Source organism: Dipodomys merriami, unplaced genomic scaffold (assembly GCF_024711535.1).
Source record: "Dipodomys merriami isolate MVZ:Mamm:240054 unplaced genomic scaffold, mDipMer1.0.p SCAF_648, whole genome shotgun sequence".
NCBI lineage: Eukaryota > Metazoa > Chordata > Mammalia > Rodentia > Heteromyidae > Dipodomys > Dipodomys merriami.
In genome coordinates this window covers 278,505-304,056 of record NW_027206233.1, presented here as the reverse complement: position 1 = coordinate 304,056, position 25,552 = coordinate 278,505, and the positions used below count along the sequence as shown (strand labels likewise).

The following is a 25,552-nucleotide window of genomic DNA, read 5'->3' as shown; positions in this document are numbered from 1 at the left end:
ATAAGGCTGGAGTAAGGAACCATTTTCCACCAAGCGCTATTTGGATATTTATAACCTGTCATGTACTAAATGATTTTTCAGGCCTTATAGGGCCCATGGGTCAAGTGTACCTCATCCCTGCTAGAGTCAATTAGAAATAAGTAAATAAAGGACCTGTAGCAGAGAGCAGCACATCTGAAGTGGTGTGCATATGGTGACTAACTAGAAGGGACACATAAAACAGCAATGCACAACCTGGTGGATCTCTCACAAGGTTAGAGAAAGTTCTGGAAAAGCTCACTTTATTTTTTATTTTTGGTGATTATTTCAAATTTTCTCTGTAATGGCCACTTTTATATGTAAAGCTTCTTGGAGCAGAACTAAATTTTTGAAAGTTTTATGTATTTTTTCTCTACTCAGACTTTTATTCTATGGAAAAAATGAAATTTTTGTTCAAATGCAGAAACCGTCGTTGCCATCATTTTTAAAAAGTATGGAACTTTAAAAAGTATAATTGAACATGTCAGTTTTTCTTTTTTTAATAAGTATGGTAGGCTTAAAAAGATAGATTTTTGTGACATGAAAATCTGTCTGTGAAGTGAAATAACATATGTAATGGTAGGGGCACAGGGATATGAGACAATGAAGTGACTTTTCTTTATTTCTTTTAAAGTAATTTGATTTATAAAAACATGGCAAGAATTACATAAAGTATTCTCTTATACCCTTCATTTGGATTCCCTGAATATCAACTTCTTAACATATTTGCTTTACCATTCTCTCCTTTTCTACAGTTTTCTCTTTGTCATTTAGAAATAAGATTTGTGAGTGTTCCTTTATCCCTAAATACTTTATGTATTTGCCAAAAACCATGAGAGAATTATTAAAGTAATTAATATTGATATAGCACTATTATCTGATTCTTTAAATTATTTAATTTGCATTCAAATTTCACGAAGTGTTCTATCTTCTTTAATCTGGAATAAAGTGTAGACCAGTTATTTTTGTAGCATACGTATTTCTCACATGACCCATTGAGAGGACACAACTTCTGATACTCCTACCAAATGTAAATGGCAGTGTTCTCTGGTTTTCTGGTGGTTAATTGGAGATAAGGGTCTCACGAACTTTCCTGCATAGGTTGTCTTTGAACCACAATTCTCAGATCTCAGCCTCCTGAGTAGCTCGATTACATGTGTGAGCCACTGACACCCAGCTCAGGTTTCATGATCCATATGTTAATCTTCTGCATTTTGTGTTGGAGTTTGTCAAGAATTAAACTTCTTGAGTACAAGATTATTTAATTTTCATCAAGTTTTAAAATACAGAAGACCTGGTGTGCTGCTTCACACCTGTTGTTCTAGTAATTATGAGGCTGAAGCAGGATAATTGCAAGTTTGTATCCTGGGTTAGATTAGGAAGACTACGATTCAAAAAATGCAAACTCAAAACAACAACAACAACAACAACAACAACAACAACAACAACAACAACAAAGGAAATGGGAAAAAAGTATATGGAATATATACTGTTTTCAAGGATTACAATATACACAGGGATGATTTTAGGCTTGGTTTCTATCATTAATATATTTGAGAAGACTTTGGTGTTTTGTTGTTATCTGATCTAGATTTCTATAAATGTAGGACTGATTTTCACTGATGTTGTTTCCCATGTATGTGTTTGCTGTTCAAGTATTGTGTAGACTTTTTTTTAAAGATTTGTGTTACAAACAACCGAGAATAGCCAAAGCAATTATAGGCAAAAGAAACAATGAAGGACAAATCACGATACCAGATTTCAAGCTCTTCTACAGAGCCATAATAACAAAGACAGCTTAGTATTGGCACAAAAACAGACCCGAAGAGCAATGGAACAGACTAGAAGATCCAGAAGTAAAATCACATACCTATATTCATCTGACACTTGACAAAGGAGCCAAAGACATACAGTGGAAGAACTAGTGGTGCTGGGAAAACAAGGTGGCCACATGCACAAAACTAAAAGAGGACCCCAACCTGTCTCCATGCACTAGCATCAACTCAAAATGAATTGAAGACCTTCCCATCAAACCTGAACCTGTGAAACTATTGCAGGACAGAGTAGGAGAGACAGTTGAACTTACAGGCACAGGCAGGAACTTCCTGAACAAAGTCCCCGGGTCACAACAAATTGGAGACTCGAAGAATGGGACTATCTTAAAACAAAATTTCAGCATCGATGAAGAAATAGAAACCAAACTAGAAAGATAACCAAGTAAATGGGAAAAAATATTCACCAGCAATAGATCAGAGAAAGGCCTAATATCCATTATATACAGGGAACGCAAGAAACTAAATCCTCCCGAATACAACCAAATATTAAATGGGAAAGCAGCTAAAGAGAAACTTCTCAGAAGAAGAGATACAAATGGCAAAGAAACACATGAAATGTTCATCATCCCTGGCCATAAAGGAAATGCAAATAAAAACACTGAGATACCACCTTACACCAGTCAGAATGGAACACATCCTAATGTCAGCCAATGACAAATGCTGGAGGGTATATGGAGAAAGAGGAACCCTTGCATTGCTAGTGGGAATGTACACTAACACAACCACTTTGGAAAGCAGTCTGAAGGGTCCTCAGAAAGCTAAATATAGACCTCCCATATGACCCAGCCATACCACTCCTAGGCATCTACCCTGAGCAACAGGAACCAGGATACAAGGACACATGCACCTCCATGTTTATTGCAGCACTGTTCACAATAGCTAAGATATGGAAACAACCCAGATGCCTCATTACAGATGAATGTATCAAAAATTTGTAGTACATACATACAGTGAAATATGCAGGCATTAGAAAGGATAAAATAATGGTATTCACCAGAAATTGATAGAATTAGAATAAATCATTTCAAGCAAGGTAAGCCAAGATCAGAGAGACAATTGGCACATGGCTTCCTGATATGTGAATGTTAAATCCAAAATGCAAAGAGATATGACAAAATAAACAGGATTCAAGAAACAAAGGACCTCTACTTAATTTGTCATATCATTCCTAAATGACTCCATGTTCTCGACCTTATATATGGTAGATAGATAGATAGATAGATAGATAGATAGATAGATAGATAGATAGATAGATAGATAGATAGATAGATAGATACCATATATATGTACCATATATATGTACCATATATATTTACCATATATATGTGCACATCTGAGGGGAGCTAGGAGCAGGACACAGAATCAGAGGAAAATAGGACACTATATAACAGAGGGGCACATCAGCTACATTGGACATTGAATGAAAATGAACTAAGGAATTCAAGGGCAGCAATGGAAGGGAGAGAATTAGAGGGAAAGAGGGAGCAGCTTACACTAAACAAAAGGAAAGAAAGGTACATATCAACCGATTTGGAAGAAATAGTTGTATTGTCAAAACTTATAGAATTCACAAACTTTATAGACCATGATAATGACAATTTGCCTTGTAAAGGTTAAAATGTGTATATGACTTTAAGTATTACTATCCCACAATACTGTGAAATTTGTGAATTTTATGTAATCGCTGAATCTCAATAAAAATTATTTTAAAAATTATTAGCCTTTGGACTATATTCTAACAATTCATAATGTGCTATGATTTTTTTCTGTATTTCTATGTCTAGTATAATTTACGTAAGGAATTTTGATAGGTTTCCCTTATTTGCAATATCTAGTATAGGTATGAGTCAAGCAGAAAAGGTCAGATAATGTGATGTTAGGAAAATGAACCCTTAAATATGTATTTTAATGTTTTCGTTTCTTTCATGCATGTGTTTCTAACGCATTTATAAGATTATTTCTTTGTTGCTTTGTATGTCCCTCCCCCACAGTGTAACCCCCGCTTTCACTATATTTGATGTCAGTATAACATGTGGAGGAGATGGGGACAAACAAGTCGTTTAAGGATTCAGATGGACCTGTTGCAACAATGAGAAGTACAAAATGTCATGTCAAAACCAGCTTTACAATGTCGGTGTGGGGGGGGGAGGGGGGTATATTTGGGTGGGGGGAGGGGGGTAAAATTGGGTGGGGGGAGGGGGGAGGCGGGGAAGGGAAGTGAAGGGTAAACAAAGGAGGAGGCTGCAATGCTTGGTAAGAAATGTATGCATTATCCTGCCCATGTAATTGTAGCCCCTCTGTACAGTATGTTCTCAAATAAAATAAAATACAATTAAAAAAAAATAATTTCTCTTTTCTCAAAATTACATTAAATGCTAATAAAGAAAATTGGAAAAGAATAGAATTTTAAATCAGAAAAAAATGTTCTATTTTAAAATTGGTTTGGGTTTTGTTAGAAGGTAGAAAAGCCAATGTAGAGAATTTATTTAGCATAATGTTTTATATGAAAAATGTAAGATTAATCTTCATTTCTGCATTTGTTTTCAAAAAAAGAAAATTGTAAATTCGATCTTTTTTTTTATTGTGGTAAGAATGGCTTTTCTTAGCCATGAGAGAATGGTAGGATAATTTACTGGTGCACGTATTGAAGCTATTAATAATCCGGATTACTTGATTTCAGGATCCGTTTTTGTTTTGGTCAGTCATGGGGCTTGAACTCAGGGTTTGGGAACTTTCTGCGAACTTCTTTGCTCAAGGCTAGTGCTCTACCATTTTAAGCCACAGCTCTACTTTCAGTTTTCTGGTGGTTCATTGGAGATAAAATGTCTCTTAAACTTTCCTGCCTGGGCTGGCTTTGAACTTTGATCCTCAGATCTCTGTCTCCTTAATAGCTAGGATTATAGGCGTGAGCCACCGGCGCCCAGCCAGGATCTCTTTTAAATAAGTAATTTGTTTTTAGGGAAAATGTTTTGGAAAGCCTATACAAATTTAAAAAAGTTAATAAACAAGGTGTTAAAATGATTAAAAAGATGTATTCATTTAGAACTACATCTTGGAGTCTAGTAGAAAAAAAGTAGGTCCTCAGAAAGCACAAGGATGGGCAGAAGGGAAAGCGGGCAGGTGATTACACCACCAGATCCTGGTAGTGTACCACACCATACAGGAGCCTGGATGAGGCAGAACACGGGCAGAGGCTTGGGCTCTCTTATCATATTGCATTGTCATCTTTGACTAGACCAGTGGACAGGTTTGATTGAGACAGGCCGCTGAAAGGATGTGGAAGCCCAAAAGGGGGCATGAGAAGCAGAGGGAGAGGCGGTCCCAGGAATAGAGGTTTTGATGCATTTGACCACACACGGAAACAAGATTTTGAAACATACAGTGGGAATGATAAAACGTAAGTCATTTTATATGTGCTATTTTCTACATAAATTTCAATAATATATGAATCTGTTCATTATGTATGAATATTTAGCCAAATTCATATCAGTATGCTATTATGCTATTACTTTTTGAAAGGCTATCTTGGGACAACTTTTATGATCGCTTTTTCTGATGTAGAAATTGACTAGAGCGTCAGTAGTAGCTTAAAGGAATACTATTCATTTCTCTAGAGCTATTAGAACTGAAGACTGCATAGGTAGATATGGAGCTTGTACCTGGGGATTAGGTAAAGAGACCAGGTAAGGGGTGAATGTGTGTCTTCTGAGAGCCTACGATGTAGTGTAAATCTATGTACCTTTATTTGCTTTTATTGAGAATTGTGATCACTGAATTATGCTTTATAATTATGTATCCTTAAGCAAAGACTGATTTGGGGCTTTGATTTACTGACATAATATTTTTGGTGAAGGACCTAGGTGATAACTTTATATTTTTGGTTGTGGGGCTTGAACTCTGGGCCTTGGTGCTATCCCTCAGCTCTTCAGCTCAAGGCTAGCACTCTAGCCACAGTGCCACTTCCAGTTTTCAGTGATTTACTAGAGATAAGAGTCTTACAGACTTCCTTGCCTGGGCTGCCTTTGAACCATAATCCTCAGATCTCAGCCTCCTGAGAAGCTAGAATTACAGGCCTGAGTCACCGGTGCCCAGCTTCTAGGTGATAACTTTTTAAAACAAGTTTGCTCTGTTGCATTTAGATTTGAAACTGCTTTTAAGGATCTTTTCGTATTTTATATTAGCTAATGATTTGTGACAGATGTCTACATACTTGTTGATGCCCAAACAAGTATATGGCCTGGCATATTTATGTATGTCTTAATAAGCTTTCTTAATTCCCACATATTATATACTTTTTGGAGACCTTTCAGAGTCCTTTTAGCTTCTTGGTATTGCTTCTTACTTTATAGTCATTTGTAGATGTGGGTTGCAGCTCCAAGAGAAGTTTCTCCTGTATCTTCCTCCTGTTAGACATTTCTTTATGGTTTAATGATACTTTCGATCTTTGCCAGTTCTGCTAGAGTAGGTATGTATTTGGTTTTACAGGGGTGTTGACCTTCATGGTGTCTGCTGACCAAGTGGTAGGATTTACTGTAGGGTAAGGGATGATGTAGAGCAAGGAACTGTGCAAGACCAGCTTTCCATAAATTAGAAACTTGATGCATCTGTACTTCTATTCTTCTTCTTTTAAAGAGTCTAAGTTTTTATGCAATCTTGTTTTTATTTGTTGTTAGTATTATTCTGGATACAGACAGTTCCACGGTGACCTGGAGTTCTCTGTGTCCCAGGCTGGTCTCTAAATTGTTAGCTTACTACTGCCACCTCCTAAATGCTAGCATTACAGACATGTGCCACAATGCCAGGCAGAACTATACTTCTTTGAGTATCTGTTCTAAAAGACAAATGTATAAAATAATAATGCCAAATGTAACATTAGTTTTACTACCATTCTCTTCTATAGGACCTGAAGAGAAACTTTTTGAGTGGTTACTCAATCTGGAATTCCATATTCTCAATGATCTTTTTCTTACTTCAATTGTATGTATGTATCTAGATATACATATATACGCATATACACATAATATCTATATGTATGTATGAAGAGGTGGCTGTGTCACTTGTGGGGCTTCCAGGAGTGGTGTTGGCATTCATTTTGGGTTTCTTTGTGACAGGAATTTAGGTGTTGATAGTTAATAAATCAGTCTTAGAGTAAGACATTTTAATGTGTGAAGGATCTGGGGCTTGAACATAGGGCCTGGGTGTTCACCCTGAGCTTTTATGCTGAAAGCTAGCACTCTACCACTTGAGCCTTGTCTTCACTTCTGGATTTTTGGAGATAAGAGTCTCACTGATTTTCCTGCCCAGCCTGGCTTTGGACCACAATCCTCAGATCTCCGCCTCCTAAGTAGCTAAGATTACCAGTATAAGCCACCAGCATCAGGTAAGACTCACTTTTTGTGGTTTTGAGTTTGATTGTTGTTTAATTGTTTCTGTAGTTTTCAGAGCTGAGGTCTGAACTTAAATCCTTGCACTTGCCAGATGAGTTCTCTTACACTGAGCAAGTCCCCAGGCCCTCCTGTTGTTTTTAATCAGCTAATGTGCAGTCAGTGCTGTCATGTGAACTTTGGATCCATGCGGAAGTGAAAGCCAAGAGATGTGCAGTTCATCCCTTGTTCATGCTGAAAACACTGTAATGACAATTTGGAGTTTCCTAGGGCTGCCAGCTATTCAACAAATAAAGGATTGATATCCATCCTATATAAAGGGCTGAAATTAGACAGCAAAAAAAACCCAGAAATAATCTAATTACATAGTTTTCAGAAGAAGAAAAAGATGGCTAATAAAGTCATGAGGAAATGTTCAACAGCCTTAGCTATAATAGAGAACATGCAAATTAAAACTGCAATAAGATTAAATCTACTTCAGTTGGAATGACAGCCACCAAGAAAATGTGGTAAGATGAATTAGAAAAGGAATCTTTATACTCTTTTGGTGGGAATGCAAACTAGTGCAACCACTATGGATATCAGTCTAGAAACAGACCCTTCCAAAGACTCCATTATACCAATATGAGGCGTATGTCAGTAGAATATATCAATATACCTGAAAGATGCCAGCATAACTCATGTTTATTACAGCACTGTGCACAATAGCCAAATGATGGAATCAGACACCTGGAATCTTCTTGAACTGATAAAGAAGAAGTAATATAGATGTACCATGGAATGTTACACAGCCATGAAGGAAAATGAAATCATGTCGCTCTCAGAAAAGTGGATATAACAGAGGACATCATAATAAACCAAGCTAAAAAATAAAAATAAAAAAAAACACAAGATATGTGTTTGTTTCCGATATAGAAGCTAGGCCTAAAGAGCATATATATTCATAGACATGATTGTACCTTTGTGTATATGGGCAGATTTACAAATTGAGTCTACAGGACTGTTTAAGAGGGGAAGGGAAAGGGAAAAAGAGAGTGAATAATTTTGAGATACATTATAATTATATATGAACATAACATGAAAACTGTTGATCAATGGAAAGTTGGGGGGAGAGAGAGAGGCTGAGGCAGAGAACTAGCAAGAAGGTTGGCTAACTAAGGGGAAAGAGAATGAATATGGTTAAGTAGATTTTTGTCAAAGTAAAACTGAAACTTTTTGAAATTGTTTTAAGAAGAGGGAGAAGGATAACATTGTGTGGAAATGTCACAACAAAATCTCCCCTTGTATAACTAATATATAATAATTTTTTAAAGGAAGGGACTTGTTGCTCACATCTATACTCCTAGCTACTCAGGAGGTTGAGATCTGAGAATTAAAAGTTTGAAACCAGTTCAGGCAAATGAAACTGAGATAGATATTCGAATCTCTAGTTAAACAAGAAAAAAAAATAAAAAGCTGGACGTGAAAGTGTACCTCTAGTGATAGAGTGCCAGCCTTGAGAGAAAAAGCTGAGCGAGGGGAGAGAGAGAGAGAGAGAGAGACCCTAAATTCAAGACTCGGAACCCATACAACAAAAGAAAAACAAAACTAAAGTAGAATTTTATCAAAGTTCATGGCAAAAAGAAACTGTGAGGTTAAAAAATTGTTATTAAATTTTTTGTCAGTCATGGGGCCTGTAACCTTAGCCTAGGCACTGTCCCTCAACTCTTCAGCTCATGGGTTGTACTCTACCACTTTAGCCACAACAACACTTCCAACTTTTTCTGCTTATGTGGTGCTGAGGAATTGAACCCAGGGCCTCATGCATGCAAGGCAAGCACTCTACCACTGATCCACCTTCCCAGCAATTGTTATTAATTATTAAAGAGTTGTATAGAAGGGTTACCATTTCATAAGCATGTAATGAATTTTTTCTTTGGGGGCAATTTCACCCCTTCCTTTGTTATCTCCGTTTCCCTCTCCCATCTCTACCTACAAATTGTTTGGTTCCACAGTTCATTTTCCTGTTAGTGTCTACTGAGTACCACTGCTGCATTTTTTCACCATTGGTTCTTCCATTGCTTTGCCTCCTATTACCCACCAAAGACAGCTAAAGGAAAAACAGGCAAAAAGCAAGAAACAAAGACCAAAAAGAAAAAAGAAAAAAACACCATCTTCATCAACAAGAGGAAAAAAAATATTAAAAACTTGTTGCAATTTCCTGAAATTCCTGTTGATAAATATTATTTTATATGTTCACTGGCACAGAGGCATTCATTGCACCTTTGGGTCCCTTCCTTAAGAATACCTCTTTTAATTGTGAGTGTTTTTAAAAATTGAATGTTGTTTCTACATACTTAGAACAAAAAATATTTAAGTTGAGATGTATTTTATTAATGCAATATAATTTATATGTACTTTTAAACCTTAAAAAGCCATCACTGAAAATTTTTTTTCTGAACCAGGTTGTAAAAAATGCTGCATTCCATATGTGACTGTAAATTTTTTACAGCAGTGTTGGGAATTGAACTTGGCTTGTTATAACAAACACTCTGTCACTTAAGCCACAGCATTTTGTTGGTCTTCTACTGTAGTTCCAGGCCCAACATAGTCTTATTTTTAGGAAGTATTTTTAATACTTGTAGTTTAAGAATATTTATGGTTGAGGCTGGGAATGTGGCTTAGTGGTAGAGTGCTCACCTAGCTAGCATGAAGTCCTGTGTTGGATTCCTTAGTACCACATAAACAGAAAAGACCAGAAGTGGTGCTGTGTCTCAAGTGGCAGAGTGCTAGTAAAAGAAGCTCAGAAGCAGTGCTCTGGCCCTGAATTCAAGCTCCAGGACTGACCAAAAAAATAATATTTATGATGTCCTCTCTGTTTCCCTCTCTCTGTCTCTCTTTCTGTCTCTCATGTTGACCATGGTGCTTGAACTCAGGACCTGGATGCTTAAGACCAGTGCTTTACCTCTAGAGCCACCATTCTACTTCCTTTGTGGTGATTAACTGGAGTCTCACAAACCTTCCTGCCTGGACTAGCTTCAAATTGCAGTCCTCTGCTTCCTGAGTACTAGGATTACAGGTGTGAACACCTCAGTTTATGACTCCTTTAAGTAGCTGGAATTTTCTAAGATAAGAATTTTGATTTATTTATAGTCCATTCTCCCTCCCCCTCTCTCTCTCTTGGTTGTAGGGCTTGAACTCAGGACGTAGGCTAGTGCATTAAAGCAAGTGCTTTACCACTTTGAGCCACAGCTCCATTTCCAGTTTTCTCGTGATTAACTGGAGATAAGACTCACACATACTTTCCTGCCTGGATGGCTTTGAACTGTGATTCTCAATCTCAGCCTTATGAGTAGCTAGGAGTATAGGCATGAGCCACTGTTGCCTGGCATATAGCCCATTCTTATTTTATGGAATTTTCTAGTGATAAAATTAATTTTCATATTCTGGAAATTTATATGGATGAAAAATTCATTTTACTGTGGCAACTGTATGTGAACATAACTCCTTGAAAAGCAAACACTTAAGAAATAAGACACTAAATTTGAGCTCAGTGACCCCCACTTGTAATTTCTAGAAACTTGGGAGGATCATGGTTTGAGGTTATCTGGGGGAAAAGACTGAATATCAACAAGCCAGACATGGGGATATACATCTGTAATCTCAGCTATGCAGAAAGCATAAGTAGGAAAATTTTGCTTCAGTGCAATGCTCTTAAGTTTAAAATTTAATAAAACATTTTTTTAGAAAAAGAAGAAATGGGCCATTAAAATTTGCTTTTGCAATCTTATGGTTGTAAAAGCATTAGTGTAAACGCATTCATATGACTGCAGAGGCTTTTGCTGTTTTTCAATGGCGTGGAGTTAATGGCCTTGAAGGAAGAGGACTCAGTGGAGGAGACCCTGTGTGTCCTGGATGAAGAGTCTCCAACTAAGTAGGGTGTTTCACGTATTTTCCTCATTAGGTTGTAATCTTTTCATACATCTTAATGTATTAATAAGGAGCAATCCAGCTCAAGCTATCTAATGAGTAATTTTTTTAGCATAATCATCTTATTTGGGTTCTAAAACTTGCATTCCCATTTTTTTCTGTCTTAACAGTAGATAGCATTGTGTCTTGCATTATGACCATAGTCATTCTCAGTTTCCTTTTAAAAATATTTTTGTTATCTTTAGGTAGTTGTACAAAGCAGTTGATGAATACAATGTGTCTTGATCAATGTTACCTTTTCAGCATTCTCCCCCAATTCTCCAAGCCACCCCTTCCTTTACTTATCTTAATTCTAGGTTATGTATGGAAAGTTTTGCAATTTACCAAAGCTGTTTTTGTGTACTCTGCATCTTGATTTGTGTCACATCTTCACACACACCCTTTTGACACACCCTTTCCCTTATTATGTCTCAATTCCGTGGCTTGGATTCTTGCCTGCATTCTCCAACCTTCCCCCTTCATCAACCCCTTCCTTCTCCTCCCCTCCCCCTTCCCTTCTTACTAGCACCCATTTCCTGGTTCTTATTTTGCTGGGCTTTGACTTAAAATCTACACAATTGCTAATGAGTGGTTTTTTTAGGTACTGGGATTTGAACTGGAGCCTTGAGCTCTTGCTCAGCTTGCTGACAGCTAGTGCTGTACCTCCTGGTTTCTGGTGGTTATTTTGGAGATGGAGTCTAGTAGACTTTTTGCCTGGGCCAGCTTCAAACCGCAATCCTCTGTATCTGTCTTCTGAAGAGCTAACATGAAGCATGACCCACTTGTGTCTACTTCTAATGGGTTTTAATGAAATTAATGGGTTAAATTCAAATATTCTGTTCTTTACCCACCTCTTTCCATCAGTAGCTGTTCAACTCATTTTTTTCTGTTCCTGTTATTATCACCAAGTCCCTCTTTTCTCTCTTTACTTCTTGTTGCTTAGGTGCCTGGTCCGTATCTAGCAGGTTTATACCTTAAGTCCACTTTTCCTTTGGAGTTCGTATGGGATCTCGCTTAGCCAAACCCCAGCAGGATGACTTCTCACAGTTGTCCTACGTGCCTGTACCCACAGGCAGGCACTGTAATCATTTGAAATCTCTGCAAGGCTTGACCCCCAGTATTCTAAAATGAGTCCTCAGTTCCACATAGCAATCTGTTTCAGGGTTTCACTTTTACCACCTTACAGCTTAGTCCTTCTTATCTACTCAGAACTCTGACACTACCCTTTCCCTTTTGCCCCACACCTCCTCTTTCATTCTCCCTGTGCAGCTTTGTGTGATAAACAAGGTGGGAGTCATCAGATGGGAACTTCACAGTTTTTTCCCTGTCAAAGGTACAAACCTGTCTATAGCCACTCATCTCCTAAGTTCCTGCCTTCCTGGTAAAAGCCTATCTTCTCACAGCTCTTAGAGCTTTTGGTCTTCTCTCTCTACTTCATAGAAGCTTCATATGTCAGGTTTTTCCCTTCTGTATTCATCTCATTTCTCCCTGCTCTGGTCTTGGAATCAACAGTTTAAACACAGTCATTCTCATGCTGGTTCTGGGACTTGAACTCAGAGATGCGTGTTGTCACTTGGATTTTTGCTCATGACTGCTAGAGCCATGCCTCCAGTTTTGCTATTTTTGCTGGTTAATTGGAGATAAGAGTCTGAAGGATTTGTGTACCCAGGCTGGTTTCGAACTGTGGTTCTCAGATCTCAGCCTCCTGAGTAGCTAGGCTTACAGGTGTGAGGCACTGGTGCTTGGCACTCAGAAATCTGCTGACCCTTCTCTTGAGCCTCCATTCTCTCATGATTCCCTCTTTCTGAGTTGTGTGCACTCTTTCTTCATTTACATACCCCATCTTCATTCCTCACTTCACTCTTGCCCTCTTTGTGTTCTGGAAGCTGTCACCATGTCTCCTGATGTAATGGATGTTTCAACCTGAGTCTTCTTGGTTCTCAGAATCATTGGACTTTATTGATTTCTTAAACATGTCCTCTAACTGGCTTCTGATATCACAGTACTGGTTTTCCTTCTGTGTCTCAACATCTCCTTTAAAGGCTCATCCTTGCCTTGTAGGTCTTTTAAAATGCCATCTCTTTCAGCTTCTCTTCTTCTAGAGCCCGTTTGTGGGATCTTATGTATCCTGTGCCTTAAACTGTCATGTATATCTCCAGAATTATCTCTGAGTCCTTCCTTCTGTATAATTCTGGCCACCTCCCCTGATCCCATATATTCCTTGTACTCCACATCTCCAGGATTTAGCAAATTACTTTCATTACAAGCCTCTGAGCCTCCTCAGTTGTTTCCACAAAGTAGAAGCCTAGGAATAACCTATGGAACTCCCTTTGTGACTCCCTCTCCAAAATTCAATCCGTCCCTCTGTTCTGTGTGATTTGTACCATACCTCCAACAGCACAGTCATCTGGCTGTCACATGGCTCCCTGCATTTTCACCTTGTGTACCAAAGTGGCATTCAGACTGCTGTTCCCTCTACCTCACTGCATACCTCCCCCCAGTGATTTCCTGCTCTTTTTTAGTTTCTGACCTGACCTACACAGTCCTACATGGTCATTCCCCCATAGGACCCGCAGTTCCACCCGTGCCTTCCCTGGGTTCACCTCATGTCTCCTATTTTTAATCTCAGACATATACCTGTCCTCTCCTACTATCCTCACATCTGACATGCTTTCACAAGTATTGATTTCCTGTTCTCTATACTTCTTCCACTCATCTTCACCTTCAAACCATTAGAACTTTTAAGGAAGCGTGTCTAAAGAGCATAGACTTGGATGCAGAGTGCTGAGTACAAATTGTAGCTCCACCACTCACCAGACTGGAAAATTTATTTAATCTTTCTTCAGTAGTTCTGTTTTCTTCATCTGTAAAATGGTAATAATACAGTACTTATGCTACAGAGTTGTTATAAGGAGTGTGTGTATGTGTAAGGGAGAGAATGTACACATAATGCCTAGCATCTGGTTAGCACTATAGAAATATCACTGTGAATATATATAGATAGATAGATAGATAGATAGATAGATAGATAGATAGATAGATAGATAGATAGATATAGATATAGATATAGAAATAACAATGTTATCACTGTGACTTATAAGAATAAAAAGGCCACAATGATTGGTGATTATCAGAAGAATTAATTTGCTATTCAAAGTTGATGGGAAGCTGCTTTGTTCTCATAACTCCACATTTCTCCCATGATCACTCACCTCCCACCCCTCCCACCTCCGGGTCCTTCCTGGTTTTCAGGAGTACTTCATCCCTGACCCCATCTGAAGTGCAAGACCAAAGCCGGGCACTGATGGCTCACTCTTGTCATCCCAGTTACTTAGGAGGCTCAGATCTGAGGATCACAATTCAAAGCCAGCTCAGGCAGGAAAGTCCATGAAACACTTATCTCCAATTAACCACCAGAAAACCGGAAGTGGCACTGTGGCTCAAGTGGTAGAGAAGTAGCCTTGAGCTGAAGGGCTGAGAGACAGCACCTAGGCCCAGAGTTAAAGCCCTATGACTGACAAAAGAAAAGCAAAGGGAAGTTCACGACTAGGATGATACCTCAGTTAGAAAATCCCAAATGGAATATAAATTCCAAACAGAACAGTTTGGATAATAAATCCCCAATAGGACCAGATGAAGGATCTCCAAGAAGAGTATAACAACTCTTTCCTGATCTCTTCTTCCAGCCCAATCCTTTTATCTATCCAAAGACCTATATTAAGGACTTACTTCTCCCGTCTTGTCCCAAACTTCTTATATACCTAAGGATGGAATATGAAAGATTGACCACCCCCCTACTGTCCCAGGTGCATATGGACACCAAGCAAAACCCAGGTATGTGTGGACTTGATGTGCAGGCAGGGCAGTCTGACCCAAGCCTGGCCTCCAACATTCCACTGTGAGCTGATTGAATGTCCCCATCTCTCAGCCCTAATAGCCTTTTGATAACCTCCTTGATAACCTCTGCCCCCTGACTGAGACTCCACAAAAGTCCACCTCCAACCCCACCTCCTTGTAGCCTCCATTCCTCCAGGAAGTTTGGTTGCCCCTTATTGATTCTCAGTAAGTAGTCCTAGCCTTTCAAGATGGAGAGTCCACCACCATGCCATACCACCAGCCGACAAGGAGTGGGTGAGGCTGTAAGAGCTGTTATAAGTTTATATCAGCTTTTAAGATTTACTACATTCTTTTTTCTTTTCTATTTTAAAGATTTTATTGTGAAAATATCATACAGAGGGGTTACAATTACATGGGAAATGTAATGAGTATATTTCTTATCAAGCATTGTTGCCTCCTCCTTTGTTTCCCCTTCCTATCCCTTCCCATCTTGCCCCTCTGCCCGGCCAAAGTTGTAAAGATAGTTTTCAACATAATGGCTTGTATATATCATTGTTGCAATGGGTCCACCTGTATCCCTATTTAAATGGGTTGTTTTTGCCTTCTCCTACACAATTCATACCAACATCAAATACAATGAAAGCAAGGGTTATTCCCTGTGGGCTGGTGGTATGGCATGGTGGTAGAACTCTTGTCTAGCATGTAAAAGTCCCTGAGTGTTACAAAAAAAAAACAAACATAAGCCTCAATCCATTGTATCTGGCCAGAATATATTGAATTTTGCATGCCACTATAAGAAACAATTTTGTTTTGAGGTTGGAAATTGGTTATATTACCTAAATGATTAGCAGATATCCTTTTATTTATTACACATGATGTTCTCATTTCACTTCTTTTACTTGTATGTTTTGATATAAAATCAGAAATATGAAATATTCAGATGATGTGGGAGAGAAAGGATGTTTTAATTTGGCACTGATTGGAGTGGGAGGAGATTGAAATCAAGTGAATGCATGGCACATGTCAGTTTTCATAATAACCTAAACATCTCCCCAGTTTGTACAGAAATTTGACACTCAAGCATATCATAACTTTGCATAATACATATTTTCATTGACGACTTTCTTTCTGAGAATGACTAAACATGAAAATATAGTACTGACTTCTATCAAGGATCTTTCTGTTTTACTTCTAAATTAAACTTCTGAAAAATTTTAAAGGCTAAAACACATGAAAACCTGAGAAAAACTGAGTTCACAGTCACTGAATTATATACAAGGAAAGAAGAAACAACATTTTTAAGTATCAGACCTAAATAAATAGGATAACACAATAGATTTAAATTGTACAAAGGAAACCATTAAAAACAAAGACATCAGAGTAAGGAAAACAACTATAAAATTAATCTTTAATTCTTATTACTTTTTGTATATTAAATATTGTAAATATTTTTTGAAAAGATGGAGAGTCCAACCTGCTCCTATCTCTTTTTCTATTTTTCTTAACAAAAACTACAAAATATGTTGGAAAAATAGGATTAATATTTAATATGATGAATTAAGCCATGAGTTGTCTAAAGAGATATAAATTTATATGACTGTTGGGAAATTATGTGAACTGGATACCTCTGGGAACACATAATATTCTTTCTGAACCAATGAACATTTATATATAGTTGGGTGATATAAGGGTGAGTAACAGAATGAATTATAACATCATCCTAACCTTCATATTTATGGTGATACTGTAGCATTCATAAAAGACTAACGATTGTGTGATCTATCTGAGAGATGGCAATCTCCATGAGGTCTAGTCAACAAATCTCTGCTGACTATAGCTGTTACTAAGCATCTAGTTGAACTCCTGGTGCTGCCCTATAGAGTAGCCACGTTGGACAACCATGCTGAGAAATCCTTGTTTCTGTACTCCCTTGTCAAGCTTTTGAAAGTTGGGAAAACTATATCAAATGACAGTAACACTGGCTGATCTCAGTCTTGCCTAATACTGATTTAACATTGCTGCTTTCAATAATATATAATGTGCACTTCTCAGTTATATAAATTCTAGATGGATACTGTTTTCTTTTTACTGACAATCACAGTTGCTCTTCTTTTTTGATGTTGCTTCCTTAGAGGAAGTTGAAATGTTCCTTGTCCCATATGTTCAATAATATGTGAGGATAACTGTCACTACTTGTATTTTGTTATAAAAAATAACATTTCCTAAGTATTACTGTGTGCCAACATCTTCTCTTTATAGAACTTCTGTGTATTAATTCACTGAACTCTGGATTGCTCTGAGCAGTTAACTGTTAACTTTCTTACATGGAAGCACAGGGGTTAAACAACTTATTAGTAAGTACTCAGACAAAATTTGAGTCTAACAGTACATCAGACAGAGAATGGTAGGAATCGTTCATTGGCATTCAGATGATCATCCTGTTAGGGACTTCCCTTAGCTGGGCACAGGTTGCTCAGGCCTATAATCCTAGCTCCTCAGGAGGCTGAGATCTGAGGATTGATATTCAAAGACAAGCCCAGGCAGGAAAAGTCCATGAGATGCTTATCTTGAAGTAACCACCAGAACTGAAAGTGGCAATTTGGTTCAAATTGGTAGAGCACTAGTTTGAGCAAAAATACTCAGGGTCAGCTCCCAGCCTCTGAATTCAAGCCCACAATGGACACACACACACACACACACACACACACACACACACACACACACACACACACACACACACAGAGAGAGAGAGAGAGAGAGAGAGAGAGAGAGAGAGAGAGAGAGAGAGAGAGAGAGAGAGAGAGAGAGAGAGAGAGAGAGAGAGAGAGAGAGAGAGAGAGAGAGAGAGAGAGAGAGAGAGAAGAGAGAACTTCTCTTAAAAAGAGAAGATATCGGTTCTGTCATCTTGGGGATTGCCAGAAGGATCACTGATTATTTCCCTAGATAAGATTGATGGAACAACCACCTCATTCCTTCCCTTCATGAAAAGAAAATGTTGGGAATATGTTTCCTTCCTTGTTAGCTTGTACCAGGGTTTGAACTCAAGGATTCAGCTTGCTTGCTTGTCACTCTACCACTTAAGTCGTGCTTCCAACCTAGCTTTTTTTGTTGGTCATGGGGCTTGACCTCTGGGCCTAGGCGCTGTTCCTGAGCTCTTCAAGTCAAGGCCAGTGCTCTACCACTTGAGCCACAGTGCCACTTCCGGTTTTTTACTGGTTATTTGGAGATGAGTCTAACATACGTTCCTCCCTGGGCTGGCTTTGAACCACGATCCTCAGATCTCAGCCTCCTGAGTAAGGAGGATTACAGGTATGTATCACCAGTGCCGGTCCAGCTAATCTTTTCCTGGTTATTTGTGAAATGGAATCTTGTATACTTGTTATTCACAAAAGCTCAATTTCCCTATATAGGACTGTAGTTACGAGCCACCGTGGCCTAGCTGAGTAAGTATTAATACAAGGTATCTATCTTCTATTGCATTTTGTTTCCAAGTGTATTCATATAAACAGTGCAGATTTTGCATATTTATGTGTTAGGTTAAATTTGCTTGCCTCAGTCATATCTGGTTAGTAACTTTTGCTTAGTTCTAGGGCCCACTTTCTTTGGTTCACTGTATTTTTCCTATATTCAGGTAGAAAGGTACCTTACTGAAAATGTGGATTTGTGGACTGGTGTTTTAGGTATTCTCTTAGAATATCACAACTCTTTTTCTAAGCCCCATTACCCTCTTACTCCCTAAATCTCAGTGTAGTACAAAGGTGAAGGCTTTAGAGATACAATGCAGTATCCTTGTGGTACCCTGGAGCCCCTGCAAGGTCACCACACGGACCTCTGATGGGTCTTCGTGGGCTGGTGATGGGGACCTTCCCAGGACACACATTCAGAAGTTCCACTCCCCTTCTTGGGACCGGAAGCAACATGTGCCACATATACTTTCTATTTTCTAATATTTTCCTTCAGTGATATAAACAGAACCAGAACATAGAAATATTATGTTTTATTACAGCAATATATATTAACTATATTATTTCAACCTTTAAAACCATGGTTTACTTTGAACCATGATTTTTTAAATTATATTTCTATATATTTCCGCTAATTTCAGGAGGCTTGGGTCTCCTTTCTCTTTTATTTTCTCCTGTAACTTTTCTTGTTTGGGAACAAATGTCATGGACTGTCCATCCATTCAAAACTAAGCTTATTTCATTAATTTAATAGAAAAGGAATCCAGCTTGCCTGCATCTCAGGGAAGCTTTGCATATAATGTTCATCTGATAATTCACATCAGTGAATTTTCAAAGTCATGTTGATAATTTTTTGTAAACCATTCACTAAAAAGGTCCCAAAAAGCAAGAATAAATAATAATGTTCTGATTTCTAACAAGGTTAAAAAAACAAGTATTTCAAGAAAACACATTCTAGTCTTCCCAGATTCCATGGTGAAGAAGTCCTTAACACTACCCCCTCCTTTCAAACTTGTAGCTTTATTCAGTTTTACTAGCTTTCATTTCGGTACTAGCACCAGTAATCTCCTTGTAGTATTTGACAGTGAAATTCCATTTGTTAATAGCTCAATTCATATTGACAATGGTAGACTCATGAGTTAACTATCATAGAACATAAAATATTGAATAGCATTAATTATATGCAACTATTCCATAAATTAATATAAGTACCACATATATGCATCTTCATCAATTTTTAAAATGCAAAAGTTGCATATCTGTGTCATAAAATAAATCAGATCACTAGTATGAGACTAAACTAAACCTATTTCATCATCCCCAATATTCTTTGTAAAATTTTCTCTTCTCATTAACTTTTACCTTAAGGCCTTCTTTTCCTAGCAACCGATGATATGTTGATGACTCTACATTTTAGTCACCTCCGTATAACTTTTTTCCCTTTCCACCTGCAGTTAGTAGCTCATGTTAAATACCTGAGGAATAATTGGTCCCAATGTGCCTGAAAGATGCCAGGAGTACCAAAGTCGACTGGCTGTGCCCACTCTGCACTTTTTTACTTAGGGAATGGAGTATCAGTGTCAGGGGTGTCAGGGAATCAGGTGGCTGGAGCCATGGTACTATGAATTATGGGTAGTAGAACAGAGTAGCAGAAACTAGGATACCAGGGAAAGAAGAATTGTGACTATAATCATTGAGTTGCAATGACTGGGCGTAGGAAGCACATCTGGAGTTCACTGCTCCTGCGGCACTGAGCCCAGGACAGCCGGGGAGGTTCCAGCTCTAGATCAGGACCAGGCTTTGTGGACAAGACCAGATAGGGCATCTGGGGACCTGAGCGGTGGCCGTCTTGTGTGGGCTGGGAACTTCATTCGTGTAGTCTAGGTTTCTCCATGGAAAAGCGCATTCACTCCTGTGCCTCTCCTGTCTTTAGGATTCCTGCTATTCTCCTGCCTGCTGCCATGTCCAACTACAGGTGTCAACTTCTCCACACTGCTGAAAGGCCATCCCAGACATGCTCACAGGGCTTCCCATGCATGCATGCAGAGCTCTGGGGTGCCATCCTCCAGCCAAACTGTACCCGCTGTTCAGCTTGGCCTAGGGGTCCACGAACTACAATCTTACACAGGAAGCCAGGGGTACACAAGGCCATCCTGCAGTCTCAGGAATCCTTTCCCTCCTGCTCAGGTGTGGGGTGGCTGTGAAGCCAACCACAACATCACATTTGATTATCTAAAAGGAAGAATAAAAAAGCTTCACTGTCCCAGAAACAACTGCCCCTAGGGTTCTTTGTGTACATGAGGGGTGTGTGTGTGTGTGTGTGTGTGTGTGTGTGTGTGTGTGTGTGTGTGTGTCTGTGTCTGTGTGTGTGTGTGTCTCTGTGTGTGTCTGTGTCTGTGTGATGTGAGAGAATCAAACACAGCTGAGGTTTGGGGTAAAACACTTCTTCACTTCAGCATTGAGTTTTGGTATCTAGTGGTTGTCCCCCCCCCCCAATTCTGAGTCACCGTTCTAAAGTTGTCTTTCTTTATAAACTTTTTTTTGGGTCCGGTTGTGGGGCCTGAACTCTGGGCCTGGGCACTGTCCCACAGCTCTTCAGCTCAAGGCTAGCGCTGTACCACTTGAGCCACAGCGCCACTTCCGGCTTTTTTCTTTTTTCTTATGTGGTGCTGAGGAATCGAACCCAGGGCCTCAGGCATGCAAGGCAAGCGCTCTACCACTGAACCACCTTCTCAGCCCCCCTTCTGTATACTTTTATCCTTGGATCTTCTGGATGTTCAGATTCCTATGGTCTGCTTGTGAACTGCACCATTTGCTTGTTGAAGGTGGTGCCTTTTAAAAAATTTATGAAGCCCTTTGATCACTTGAAATGCTGTTTTTACTGTGTAAGTGCATTTTACTTAGCCCAACTCTTGGGGCCTTCCCTGTGACTGGTAATTCTGAGATTAGCTTAGGGCTAATATGAGATACTATCCTTTCAATCTATCTTTCTAGTGAAAGAAGTTGGGCGTCTTTATTGAAATAATTGTCTGGTTGTAAAAAAAACAAAACAAAAACAGTGTTATAAATGTACAATCGCTTGATTTTAGTAAATTGTGCACTGTAGTGATAATTTTTTTTTTACTAAGGTGAATAGTTGGAATGGGAAAAAAAATCACAAATTCTAAAACTTAAAAATTGATCAAATAACAAAAAAAAAAGAAAGTCACTGATTAGGAATGTATTACAAATATAAATGTTTAATAAATAAATGAAATATTTGAAATTCTTATCCACAAAGGAAATATGTATCAAAAAGTCACTGAGATTCCATATTACACATCAGAATACTTATCACAACTCAAACAAATAAAAACAAATGCTGGAGAGGTTGAAATAAATCAGGAATATTCAGTTGTGTGGCATTATAAACTAGTGCAACCCATAAGCAGCTCAGAATGGAAGTTTACACAATGCCAAAAAAGACACATATTTTAATGACCTTTACAACAACTTGGATACATATTGAAGGAATATGATTCAACATGAATATCCATGTTCATGGCAGGAGCATTCATAACAATCAATCTCTGCAGTCCACCTAGGTGTACCAGAAAGAGGGAATAAAGAAAATGTAATATTCATAGCTATAAACATATACTGGGATATAAGAGAAGTGAATGCTTCTACTATTTCATTTCAAAAATATTTTTGGATATACACAATTTTAATTTCACTTGGTTTTATGGCATTGTGTTTTTGCTTTGGTGAGGAACCTCCATAATGATTTTCAGAGCAGTTATAGCAGGTTAAAGATATCCTATAATATGTGGATGGTAGACCAAAATTTAAATATATCAGTAAACACATACAGGACAATCATATATAGTTTATAATTTGAGGCAATGTTAAGAAGGCAACAATTGGGGGAAAAGACAATTTTAGAAGCTTAATAAGAAATTATCTTGAGAAGTTGAATAAAGAGGTACAAAATGAGATTCATCAAAAGCTAGTGAATGATAGAAGATGGAAGAAGGTTAGAAAAACAGATTCATCTGCATGGTCAACTCGACTGAAGTATATGCATATTTGGTGTACATTGATGAAACTCATTCCAAAACTGTGAGCTATTCTTTTGCATCTCTTGCATTTGAGGTAGAATAGGTCCAGGCTCAGCTCATGCCAAGAGGTAGATGCATTGTGACAACAAGTTCAGGTTTGTACTGAAGATCATATATTGAAAAAAATAACTGAAATTAATGGCACCCTTCTAGACTTGCATCTATACAAACAGACAACTTCCTGGTTGCTCACTCTGTAGCTTCAATTCTTTAGTAGCAAGAACAATTCTAGGAGGTCTTTCCTTGCCATACTTTTTGAGGTTTTCACTGAAAATTGAACTTATTAGAATCTCAAACGTTTCCGTTTGGGGGTGGTGGATACTGATGGCTTATAACTACAATCCTACATATGCAAGAGATGGAGATATGAGGATGGGGGTTCTAAGCTAGCCTGAGAAGAAGGTCTATGAGATTTCTCTCTAGTTACCCAACAAAAAATCAGAAGTGGTACTCTGTACCAAAGTTGGAGAGGGCTAGCTTTGAACCAAAGAGCTGAAGGACAGTACTCAGTCCCTGAGTTCATGCGCTGTGACCAACAAAAAGTAAGTTTCATTTTTTGACTCTGGTTTCCTCTTCTAACTTACCATGTGCTTTATCAGGAAGTCTTGCTTAAGGTTCCTATGTCTCACTCAAGTAGATTTTGTCTGTCAACAATAACCAAGTCTACAAAGTCTACCTAGAGTACAATCAGCAAGTTTAAAACAAATATAATATTTTTTAAGTGTGGATGTGCAGACCTTTGACTAATTCTTACTTTAATGAAACTATGTTGGCCTTCCTTCCACTTGAACAATTGTGTGTAAAATAGATGCATCCCTGGATTTAATAGGTTCTTCCCAGAATCCATTTTTTCAAGATTGTTTTTCCATTGATGCATAAAAGTTCCAAGTTGTGGCTACTATTATTTATTGTATTGCTAGTTTTAAGCATGGGAAAATATATCAAAGGTATTTCAAACTTGATTTGTATGAAAAATGTTCATTCATTATCTAAATTCAAAAAACATAAATTACTAAATGCACTGTTTCTTTGGTGAAAAGAAGAGCATGCGGGTCAGAGATAGTCTTCCATGTAGGAGTCTTAGAGGATCTGACTATCTAGTGGTCTGGCTTTTAGTAGTAGGTTGACATGATGGGTCTTTCCAACACTTCTAGTTTGGAAGTAGAGGCCTGGTGAAACAAACACATTTGTCTCTGACTTACTCTCTTTCAGGATGTCCAAGGCTGATATTGATTGTGAACGATAATAATTGTCCTCCTACCATTTCCTTCTAAGTAATTTAACTTATATTTGGGATTTTGCAACTTGTAGCAGCTTATATGTAACAGTCTCCTGTGGAGCGATTTAAGAGCGAACCTTCAGTATCTGTGTTACAGTATAGTGGTGTCATAACAGTTCCTTATATTTTATAATATAAGATAAATAAAAATGGTTTTCTTAGGAAATCTAGCTAAATTATGTATTATTAAACATTATGATAATCGTGTGTCAAAGTTTATAGATCACTTTATTTTCAAAAGAAAATCGAAGTAATCACAATATTGATATTTTTGAAATGTATAAGGCATGTATATTTCCAAAGGCAATATTACCCATATTTCCAGTTTCCTATTTTGTCATGTAGTTTATTAATTTTGTATTTTGTCCAAATTATAGCTTACTATATATTACTTGTGCTATAAGAAATGGAATACAAATTCAATTCTTGTGTTTGTTTTCATTCATTTGTATTTATCATAAAGTTGTTGTGCAAAGAGGTTTCAATTCAATGAGTTTATTAGTATAATGCATCTTGATTAGTGTTACATTGATCTACCCCATCTTTCCCAACACTACCCATCCTCCAAGTTACCTGGTTCCATTTTTACATATGTATCATTAATATTATGATTGTATTTGCTATCCCTTCCTGTTTTCATTAATCTGCCCCATCTTAAACTTCTTCCCCAGCTGAACATGATTTCCTTTCTGCTACTTACTTTCTTGAACTCTTCGTTCTTGGTTAGTTATTCAGAGAACCACCATCACTGTAATATTTCCATAAGCATACCGAATATTGGGCTTTTAAAGTTTATTTTGATTTCAACATGTACATAGGAGTTGACATTCAATTCATGAGTACATGAGTACACTGGATCTTGATCAATGTCACCTCTTTCATAATTTTCCCCAATGCTCTCACTACCAACTTTTCCTCAATTTCTTCATTTTATGGGATATGCATTAAGTTAGATCATTGCATTTATCCCCACTTTATTGCTTCATATATCTATTTCTCCCTACCTTGATCCCAGCCCTACTTCTGAGTACTTGATTCCTGGTGTTTATTTTGTTGGAAGGTTAGTTAGCTAGTCTAAGGAATTACATTATTTAAATTCTCTGAACCAACCATATTTCAGTTCATAACTAGGTGTATACTTGGATTCCACCCCAAAGTGTGCATATTGTATTGATCCTGATCATGTCTACCTTCCTATATAAAAGAAAACATATCTCCCTGGGTTTGACTTTCTTCCCATATTTCACTTAACATGATTTCCCCCAATTTCTTTCCTTTCTTTGCAAATGATGCATTATCATTCTTTATAATGGATAAATAAAATTCCACTGTGAATGTTTATACACACATATGCATATTTATATGCATATAGCTATCATATTTTCCTGATCAACCTGTTTACTGAGTGGCATAGTCCATATCTAAATGCGATTTCTTGTACTATAAGACTTAGTATCATTTGCCTAATCTTGTGCATACAGTCTATTCTATAACAAAAATCATTCTATTAATTTCCTAATCTAGTCATTTACATTTCTATATATGTTGGCTCCTATAAATCACAGGGATTCACAATTGTGTATGATTCTGTTTTTAAGAGCAAGACTAAATGCTTGCTTTTATATAGTTGACACTTGCAAATAATTTATTATATAATTATATATACATACATATACATATATAATTT

The 25,552-nt window shown here is 37.8% G+C and overlaps 1 protein-coding gene across 5 annotated transcripts in view; it reads left to right on the top strand.

Moving 5' to 3' along the window:
• Window positions 1-25,552, top strand: part of LOC138815532 (intracellular hyaluronan-binding protein 4-like) — a 55,992-nt gene that overhangs the window by 13,465 nt on the left and 16,975 nt on the right. For 2 of the 5 annotated variants that reach the window (XM_070004981.1, XM_070004979.1), the window contains one exon: window positions 3,845-3,982. The exons of the other annotated variants lie outside the window; for them this stretch is intronic. In XM_070004981.1, the coding sequence (XP_069861082.1) occupies window positions 3,845-3,917 (73 nt within the window). In that variant the 3' untranslated portion in view covers window positions 3,918-3,982. Of the gene's footprint in view, window positions 1-3,844; window positions 3,983-25,552 lie in introns of those variants that run through there. 5 annotated transcript variants of the gene reach the window in all.